This window comes from Cyanistes caeruleus, chromosome 3 (genome assembly GCF_971803275.1).
Source record: "Cyanistes caeruleus chromosome 3, bCyaCae1.hap1.1, whole genome shotgun sequence".
Lineage (NCBI taxonomy): Eukaryota > Metazoa > Chordata > Aves > Passeriformes > Paridae > Cyanistes > Cyanistes caeruleus.
Window position 1 is genome coordinate 61,108,032 of NC_141703.1, and position 10,618 is coordinate 61,118,649.

The 10,618-nt window shown below is 41.0% G+C and overlaps 1 protein-coding gene across 5 annotated transcripts in view; it reads right to left on the reverse strand.

Moving 5' to 3' along the window:
• Positions 1–9,738, reverse strand: part of ZC3H13 (zinc finger CCCH-type containing 13) — a 46,598-nt gene extending 36,860 nt beyond the window's left edge. For 2 of the 5 annotated variants that reach the window (XM_086881265.1, XM_086881264.1), the window contains exon 1: positions 9,478–9,630. Coding sequence is in view for 3 of the 5 variants with exons in the window: in XM_086881260.1 (XP_086737386.1) it covers positions 2,945–3,054; positions 3,492–3,608 (227 nt within the window). In the remaining 2 variants the exon portion in view is untranslated. Of the gene's footprint in view, positions 1–2,944; positions 3,055–3,491; positions 3,618–9,477 lie in introns of all 5 variants that reach the window. The other 3 variants (XM_086881260.1, XM_086881263.1, XM_086881262.1) reach the window with 3 other exon arrangements.
• Between the last annotated feature and the right edge of the window lie 880 nt (positions 9,739–10,618).

Here is a 10,618-nt window from a genome sequence, read left to right on the forward strand (position 1 = left end):
ATGATTACTCAGGAAGCCATGACTGTTTTCAGATGCTTTGGCTAAATGCACAGAAAAATAAGCTGGTCTTCTAGCTGATTTTTCTCTTACGTGTACCACAGCTTCATTTCTACACAACTTTCCCCCAGCCCACTCCAGAAGAGATCTCTGGTTATTCCAGGTCATGATCACTGCTGAACTTCAACAGATCATGACAATTTACCTCTGCAGTTTTAAGATGCTGTGGCTAGACTGCAACTGCCAGAACCTTTCACACAAAAGGCATTATGCAATTTTTTTTTAATATTTTGAGCCAGGCCTATCTTTCAAATAAGGCCTAAAATGCAGAATTTCCTCATTTCAAATTTTAAGGCAGTTAAGTGATTTTAAACAGCATTACTTCTTGCAACAGTTCAGTTCTCCATGTTCAACAGCATTTAGGAAATGCACATTCATAACAGTGCCTTCATTTGCTCCTGTACTTCTTACAGTGTCAGAAACAAGTATCCAGCAACAGGCACACCTTGCAACACACCTACCTGAGGGTATCTGTGCTTACCTGTATGAGAGAACACATGTGCATAGAGGCAGATGACCAATATTTGTGTTATGCATTATGTACATACTATAACTGCTCAAGAAACACTGTCCTGTTTTCCAGTTTCTCATGCTACGATATTTGAAACTTTCAAAATCCATACATTCTTTCCTAATATGACTGCTGGCTTGGTTTGGTTTTTAAATGCAGTGTGATGATCCCAAATAAAGAGGATCAGTATGACTAGGAAAAGGGCCCAGCAATGGCACAGATCCCAACAACTGCATGAAGGAGCTAGCCAGGAAGCTGCCAAGCAGCTAACCAATCATCTACAAAGGCAGAAAGAGCAAAATTCCTTGTGGGATAGCATGTTTACACACATCTCTTAGTTATCTTCTCCTTAATTCTGATGTTGGGAAGACCGGCAGGTCTAATATTGAATTCTTAATACTATCATCAGGTAAAACACTTCATGTAAAAACACATTAGGGTTTATTTTTATAGCAAGATTAAAATTCATGCTGTGAGAGGCAGCATTAGTGCTAAAATGGAACAATCTTTCTTACACTTTAGAGTCACGTTTTCCTACTGTCCAGTGATATTTTGAACTATGCAAGGCATTATGATCAGATAAATCCATTAACAACAGGATTTACTGCAGACAGATATGGAAATTGAGGCAGAAGGATCAAAGGCAGAAAGGCAGCAGGACATGCTTTGTCCTACCCAACTTCTTGCAAAGCAGATGAGACTTCCCTGGCAAACGTAGCTGAACACACGCAGACACGCTACCATTTGGTTATCCCAGATACTTGAACAATAGTATTGCTTTAACTGAACTGATGCAGAAGCAGCATTAGTTTGGCTTGCCTGAAGCCAATAAAATTGCATTTGAAGTGCCTGGACAACATTTGTGAAAATCTCTCTTATGTTAAATGGCATGAAAATGCCAACATTTTATTATGTACATATTATGTACCAGCTTTTTCTATGCCTGGCCAAGAGCTCCTAGTGGAAACTTTTGAAGACAGACACAGTTCTCTCATTTGTCTGTTTTGGGGGGTGTGTGGGGGTGGTGGGCTTCCTCCCCCTTTTTACTTTTAAGAACACCTTTATTAAATACTGAATGTGCCAAGCAAATAAGTAGGAAGATTTGTCCTTTGACCTTTCATATAGTCCTAGTAAAAAAGTTAGCAATAAGAAGGAAATCAACATTTTTCTTAAATGTCAGTGGTGACCGTGAAGCAGAAACACAGCTTTAATCATTAAAAGAAATGTCACCTTTCTTCAAATGACCAAGTAGAACCCAGTAGCACTGAGTGTTCCAAACACTGAAAGCAAGGAGAAAGTGACATTATAACAGTTTTAAAATTTAATCCCTACCAGTAAACCACTTCCTTTATTAATTTGGAACATTCAGTGCAGAACAGAGTAAAATCTTTTAAACACCAAAAGAAACATTAAACTCAGTGATGTATTTTGTATCCCAGCTGCTACCACCTTAGAAGCAGTGGAAGATCAAACAAACAAAGCCAAGATCATCGTAAAAGCATGCCACAGGAATAGGAAAAAATAGGACACAGAACCCTAACCTCATGCCAACCTTCCTTTTGTTGCTTTACTCTTTGCTGCTTCAGTGCCCATCCATAATCTAGAGGTTATATTGGCAGTATATAGGTAATATTGGCAATAGGTAATATTATGAAGTGTTCACAGAAAGAGATACTATGCTAAAACCATAACATCTTTCTGCCCTTTATAATAAGAATACTACAAGCTTACTGCCATACTTGGTTTCAGTTAAGTTAGGTGTTATGCCACACGAAGGACAGTTGAAAAAAAATAAAATTTTAGTAACATATGAAGAGACATATAATAAAAAATATTCTTTTTTAAAAAATTAGGTAATTTTTTGGATCTCCCCCTAAAATAAAGGACATTTTTCTATATCTGATAACTAAAGTCACAAAGCCATGTTTTGAAGAGAAATGTTTTCTCATGACAGGAGAGAAAGGATAAACATTGATCACACAACATAGCAAAGTCAGAAGGGCTGTGAGTGTGAGCACTGCTGTAAGTAATTGCAAACCAGCATTTTAGTACAGGACAGAAAGCTGCAGTGACACTATGCCAAAACAAAAAAGTACTAAGGTACTTGAACTTCCCATTTCAAGTAATATACAGTTAATCTGCATCCAGTTGACTCTATTCATTTTTTTCAAGCTGTGTACACACAAAAATCCTGCACACTGCCAAAATAATTGTTTTAAGCAGCTTCATAAGGCAATTGGTTATTGGTAGAACATACAATTAAGCACACCACAGCATTTCACTTTAAAAAAAACCAAAACAACAAAACAAAAGACAGAGTTGTAAAAGCTATTTTCCTACAGCATGTGAAGAATTCAAAGTGAGTTCTTGATTTACCTTCTATAACTGCTGCTATAGCCTTTACCTCGTGGTGAAGGGCCATGTACGAATCTACATGTGTTCCCATAGAGGCAGTTGCCAGTCTTCAGCCAGTTACGGCACTGTGTCTAAGAGACAGACATTACTGGGTGAATTTCACACTCCTTTCTGGAAATACCATTGGTGTGAGTGTGGCAGAACAAACAAATGACTCCACATTAAGTCCCATTTATCTGTAATTTCTGTCCACCAGTAATATAATTGATTAAAAAAAAAAAATCAACAAAGAGCATCAGGTCTGGCAGAGAAAAATTTAGGTTGGTGGAAATATTATTAATATGCACAGTACTACTGCTCCATCCAGAAGCTGGCACAACACATGGTATTTGAAAATTCTACTATTAGCATGTTGAACACCCATGTGTTAAGGAGTTCTTTTCACCTTTACTTAACCTGAGTAACATCTGAATATTGGGTGCTTGTGAGCTACTCTTTCCCACCACATAAATCCTGAAAAAGAAGATGCTGGGGTGGGGAGGAAAAGAAGAACACTTTTACAACTCACCTCTGCAGTACTTCCAGTGCTGGGTCCAAGCCTTTCAAACACACTGGGTCTTCGGGATGTGCTATCGGATATGGTCTTGGTATTTTCCACTGTGACCTTCCTTCTAATTTTTGACATTTTGTACTACTTCAACCAAAAAAAAAAGCAAAACTGTAAAATCCTTCAGTTTGGGGCTATTGACACTGAACTCACATGAATAAAACAGTATGATATACGCTGCAAAAGTTGCTGCAGAGGTGATGAAGAAAGAAAAAGAAGTCATAAATGAGTGAAATGTATCTAATAACAAGGAATGCTTCTGACTTGAAATAGTCAGCTGAACACCAGTAGTGATAACTTTCCATTTTATTTCATGACCTGCTTTGCATTCTTCAGCTTCCCCTTGGGAAAGATCATACAACATGTTATTCATTTAGGCAGCAAATACCACACAGGACAGATGCTTTCATGATGTATTTTTGGTGCATGAGTGAATAGAACCTTCAATGTTATTTCACCAACCTCTCAGAAACCAGTTCCAACCACTAAAAATGCCTCCCATTTTTGAAACAAATTTCAAGAAATAAGAGCTTTATTTTTCCCCCCTTTGTTGTGTATGACAACCTACTGAAAACAATCTTGCTATTATCCACAGCCTGTGTTTGTTACTGGTCTGATTCCTACAACTACTTGGAATTACATGAGTTTAGAAAAAAAAAAATCAATAATAAAAATAATAAAAAACTCCATAATGATGATGCACTCCTTAAGCTGCTCAAAAAGCAACTCCTTCTCATTAAGAAAAACATATTTAAAAGGAAACACAGCATAACTTTGATAAACAAGAAGCCACAATTTATCTTACCTGGGAAAGGCAGGAGTTATAGGAAAAAAACCCCATATTTAAAGAAAAAAAAACCAAAAACAAGAACATATATATTTAGCACTACCGACAGATTGTACAAAAAGGGCAAAATGGGACTCACAAACTATTGTCCATTCTTTACATTCTACTTGATCTACACAAAAATAAAATCAATTCGGGAACATCTGCCAGGTGCTTGACAAATTATATACAGCTCAAAAAAACACCTCTGTTGTACTGCAATGTGCCATCACCCTCATTAATCAATAGATCATGATTAGCCAAACACTAATCTCCTAACCTTCTGCTGTTGTCTCTTCTGCTCACATGTCACTGCATTTAGAACACACACACACACACACACTTAAAGTATCTCATACACAAACAGGTTACAAATGACAAAGTTCATCCATAAAGCCAGAATAATACACATTTTAAACTAACATCCACCAGAGAGGATTGATACACATTTTCATCATCTGATCAGCAATATGTTCCCACAGTATCCATATGGTAAGGTTACATTTCACAGAAACAAAGTATTATGGTGTATAAACGTGGACACTTCATTATCTGAACCCTACAGTTATTTCCACCACAAGAATTCCCTAGGAGTCTGACACCTGTTCAATTTCTACAAACAAAATGCTGTGCTGACGCTCACATGAAGCACTTCAGCTCCTTTATAAACAATGGAAGAAAGCAAGCTTACACTGTGTATTTGAAATTTCTCAGTAGACCTCTGCTCTACTGACTCCTTCTCCAAGCCTCTGATTATCTGAAGAATTTTATCTCATAAATAAGGTTCAGATAATCAAGACATGAACCAAGATGTTCAGGGAAGGTAGAAGTTAACCATATGGTGTATACCAAACATTAAAAGCAATGGTTAACATCAATTAGTGTAAGCAGACAGTCAAACATTAGAATTTCCAGTAGTATGAAATTATTTGGGTTAGTAAGAACTGTGGAGAATAGAGATTTCCAGAAAGATCTAACTGAGTTAGAGAATTGAGTAATACAACAGCAGATGAAATGCAAAGAAACATAATGCAACGCACAGAAGGAGAAATGATTCTGTTTAAATATTTGATGAAACCAAATTAGTCCAGTCTTCTGAGAAAAATAATTAGGAGTCATTGTGGACAGCTCAATGTGCAGCAATAGTTAAAAAGTCTGACAGGATAAACCATTAAAGTTAGAAAGCAAAACAATACCATATCTCACCTAGCTGAGCACCCTTCCATTTCAGGATTCTCACAGATTTTAAGAAAAAAAACTACTAAATTTCTACAGTTTCACGCAGTCACACCCTTTATACAGAAGATATAAAAATCAACTGACACATGCAGAAGCATTTTTAATAAGACAATCATATAATAAATGCCTAATTTGGATGAAATATTTACAGTTAAAAGAGCCATATCTGAAAAAAAAGGGTTAGATAAACGACACTGGCAATGGCATAGGCAGAAGGCTCAACACATGAAGGACAGATGAGTCTATCTAATATGCAAGTACAGTACACACTGATATTGTAGCAGCATACAGAAAAATCACATTGATTTGCCTCAATTCCAATGTATTTTTATTTTCAAAGAAACAGAGGCAAAACTTTCATTTTAAATGTTAATTTTTTCACAGCATTTAGTGCCTTTTTGGAATTAACTTGTATAGGAAGTTATGATGATGACTAGGCTTAAAGGGATTGCCATAAACATGGAGAGGATGAAGGGGGCAACATCATCATAACTGAAAAGATAATTTAATTCCAACCACGTTTTTTCCCTGTATTTTGGCATAAGGAAATTAAGAATACCATTCAAACATGAATCTTCTAAGGTTTGTCAAACCCCCTATTTAAAAAACCCAAAACAGCAACTTAAAATGAGAAACAAAACCCCAGGCTATTTCTTGTAGCAATCTGTGAATTCTATCCTCATAGTCTGGCCCATATCTACCAGTTTGGAATTAACAACAGGTCCTTTATTAACAGAAGAGATATTTCCTGATAGATTACTCTTAGGAAACAAACACACCCCACATGCTGTGAGTGCACAGCATATTACTTTCTGTATGCACCTATTAACACGAGGGCATCACTCATGTAACAAGACCTGCAAGACATTCCACTGCTAAGTGAATATAGATGTTATCAAAGGCTGCAGGATTACAGTCCAGACACATCATTCTGAGGCAAATTGTGGAATTTCATTTTGTCAAACATTGCATTTGAGAGACTGTGTCTCAAAAATGCACTCAGTCCCATTTTCATTCTTTAAGGACCAAGTGAGTTGGAAAAATAGAGACTATTAAAACAGTATTGAAAACCTCAGATGGATAACGGACAGGTTTTGTGTTTCTGAAAAGGTAACTCGCTCATAAAAAAGTACTGTTTACTGTTTGAAAGGGAAAAAATTACATGTTTAATTTCCAAATTTCTCAGATTGCACATTAATGGACAACCAAGAACAATTTATATGGAACATCCCATAAAGATTTGCCTTCTGAAACATTTTCACCTTCTGCTGTTTTACCACTGATGATCACAGTCCTGCTATCATTCCCACACTGATGGCCAGTGCAGTGACTTTCCATCAGATGTCTGTGCCTCTTAATTACCATCTCCTTATCAGAAATGTGGGATTAGACAGCTGTGAGTACCAGTGTGGACTGAGCCTTAAGCACTCTCAACATTTCAAATAATTCCTACCAGCTTATAAAAAAAAAAATAAATAAAAATTTTCTATGTAGAACATTACGCACTTCTCTATTTCAGGTATGTGACATTGCAGTGCTGACTCTACTTAGGGGCACTGAACTTTCTGCTACTTCTGAAACAGAATGAAGTTTCTGGAACTAAGCAAAGTTAACTTTATCCTCCTAAAATAAATTCTCTACCTAAAATTTTAACTGCAATTTATCACATTTCCATGCATAAATAAGATCTATGACAACCTTTATAATAAATTAGAAATACTGTGACACTAGGATAACTCATTTGCAGATGCATCTATGTTATTATTAAAATGAATTAACTTTCTCAGGGTGAGTGACAATCTGTTAATGACATTAATTACACTACCATTTGAAGAAGAACATATCACAGAGCGTTATGTACATAAATCATCTAAAATGTGACAGACTTGAGAGAAGCGAGTGCACCTAGTGAACACTGACCAATGAACTGAAATCAATGAGGCATGTTATGATGACACAGCATTCACTGAAATTCTTACTTTTTATTACCAGTATTCCTATATCTTGGTGTAAAGCATGCTTAACATTTTTCTTCAAAATCAGTGTGATACTACAAAAGTCATAATGAAGAGATAGCTGAAATGCCTGGTTTTCTGCTAGTAAAACCTAACCCAACCCCCTGAAAAAACAAATCCTGAAGGATTCTACAGGAGAACTTGAAACTGAGATGTAACAGAGCAAAAGAAAAGTTCAAAAACAAGAAAACATTTAAGGAGATAAAAATCTCTTTAGGAAGTCCAAGACATCACTCATAAGCATGTCAATGTCTGCACATGCACACACCACACACAAGCTAAGCATAACATCACTTCAGAAAATCCTACCTTTGAAGAGATAAATAATATGCCATTTCAAATAACAAGCAAAATTACTTCAAGTCCTACAGAAGTTCATATACAAACTCATTATTAACACTCCTTGATAACCTAAATGCATGTTGAAAACTAAATAACAGCTTAAAGAATGGTTCCCTGCACTTTTTAAAATGAAGAGCTTTTACCTGAAAATATTTGGGTCCTATTAAAATGTTAACACTTCCATGTCACATTGCTAATGAAATAGAGATATTTGAAGAAGCTCCGCGGGTTTACTACCTAAAAATATTACTAAAAAAGGTAAAATGCATTCATAATGAACTTTCAAAAAGAGCAGTCAAATACTCACACAGAGCCTAACACAAAACTAGAAATTAATCCAAATTTTAAAACTTCTTGTTTGTAACCCATCACCACAGTAACTTGAACCTACCCCTCTAATTTCACATATGATATTTCTCCATTAGTAGCAATAAGCAACTGCTAATTATGCACAAGAATAAAGTCATGGTTGGCTTTCTACAGGAGAATAAAAACATCAGGGCTCAGGAAGTACGGAGCATTCCATGCCTTGTCTAACCAAGTCTTCATACTCAAAGAAGATGTTTCGCCAGACTAAGGGACAGTCTGTGCAGACTGGCGTGGACAGGTCCGAGGTCACTCTGCCTCAGTATCCAGCTTGCTGGATACACATTACCTCCAATCTGTGAGCTGGATCAGCACATTAGCGTGCCGTCACTCTCAGCCAACATGCTGAGAAGCAGGGTGCGTATCTCGGGCACAGCCACATAAAGTCACACTTCTTTAGTGTTCAGGTACATTGGCTGAGTCTGTCCACTCCCTCTGCACAGAGGAACTGTGAGTGTTTCATCACCACCCCAAGACCCCTCAAAGCGCTGGCTGCTAACCCACTGAGAGCCAAACACCTGATCTCCAGTCTTGCAGAAGGTTGACAAGAAATCAACGGTGGAGTGCGAATCCATCGAGATGTCAAAGGCGAGGCCCTAAGCAGACCACCCAAAACACACTAACCCAACGTGCCCGGCTAAGTTCTGGAAGGGATGGGGGTTAGCTGTAGCCACTACCTGAAGGAATGGTAATGAGTGAATTTACACAAGCAAAATTAGTAGCCCCTCTCAAGCACATAAAGCAGAAACTATTTTACTGCCGGAAAGTGGGAGAAGAGCACTACAGAAGCGGAAGAAAAAAAAAAACCCAAACAAAACCAAAATCCAACCAAAAAAACCCCACGAACAGGGAATATCCGAGTATAAGGGAAGCAGACTGCAGCACGACCACCGACGGACGGAACGGCACCCGGGGCCCGCACCGCGACGGCGCCTGCGGGCGTTCCCCCCACCCCTCCCCCGGGAGCCCCCCGTGAGCCCCCGGCCGCGCACCGAGCCGGGCGGGGCCGCGGCCCTTCCCCGCCGCTGCGCTCCGCAGGCCGAGCGCGCCCGAGGCCCCGCGGCCACGGGCCGGGGCCGGGCGGGGGGAAGGGAACGCGGGGGCCCGCCCCGCCTCTCCGCCCCATCCTCCGCGCCCGCGGCCGCCCCGCCGCACTCACCTGCTCCTTGCGCTGCCGCGCCGCTCCCCGCCGCCTCCTCCGCCGCCGCCCGGGGCGGAGAGGGTGGGAGGGGGCGAGGGGGGGGTCCGTCCTCCCGGGCCTGAGCGCGGAGCGGCGCGGGCAGGAGGGGGAGGAGCGCGCGGAGCGGCGCGCGCCCCCGCGGACCCGCCGCTCCCGCCCCGCGCGCCGGGACAGCCGTCGTGGGAGCGCCGCCGCCGCCACCGCCTCCGCGCGCCCTTCCCGGCGGCCCTCGCGCCGCCCGCGCCGCCGCCGATGATGACGACGATGACGACGGCGATGACGTCGCAGTTGGGAGGGCGGTGGCGGGAAGGTCGGAAGCGGCAGCGCCGCCATCTTGGGGGGGCGGGGCAGGCCCCCGGCTCCGCCTCCCGGGCGGGGCAATGGGGCCGGAGGAGGCTCTGGAGCCTGAGTGCGCTGAGGAGTGGGTGGCGGGGCTGGGGACGCGTCGCCTGGAGGAGGCTGAGGGGCGAGTTTATCGCTCCCTACGGCCACCTGAAAGGAGATTTAGTCTGGTGGGAGCGGTCACTTCTCCCTGGCAGCAAGTAACAGGACGAGACTGCTCGGACGAGAAGACCGAGTATTAAGCTGCGCTAATGGAAGTTCAAGTTGAACACCTGGAAGAAATGCCAGACAAAAAACGATGATTAAACATTGGAATGGATGTCTAGGGAGGTGGTGGAGTCTCTGTAGCTGAAAACTTATAAGTTTTAAACGAAATACTTTAAAGGAAATTTGTTAAAGGAAATACTGTAGGTGACACTCAGTGCCCTGGTCTGATTGACAGGGTGGTGTTGGATTCTATCTTGGACTCAGTGATCCCAGAGGTCTTTTCCAACCTCACTGAATCTGTGTTTCCATGATCTTCAGCTAGAACAGCTTGCTCAGAGCCCCATCCAACCCGTCTATAAATGTTTCCAGGGATGGGGCATCCACCACCTCTCTGGGCAACCTATGCCAGCGCCACACCACCCTCATTGTAAATAAAACCTTTCTCAATCTAAACCTGCCCAATTTTGGTTTAAAAGCATCGCCCCTTGTCCTGTCACCTTACAAAGGTCTTACAGAGTCTTCAGGCCAGTGCTGTGCTGCAAAAATCCCTTGGCTGCAGGGTGGACTTGGC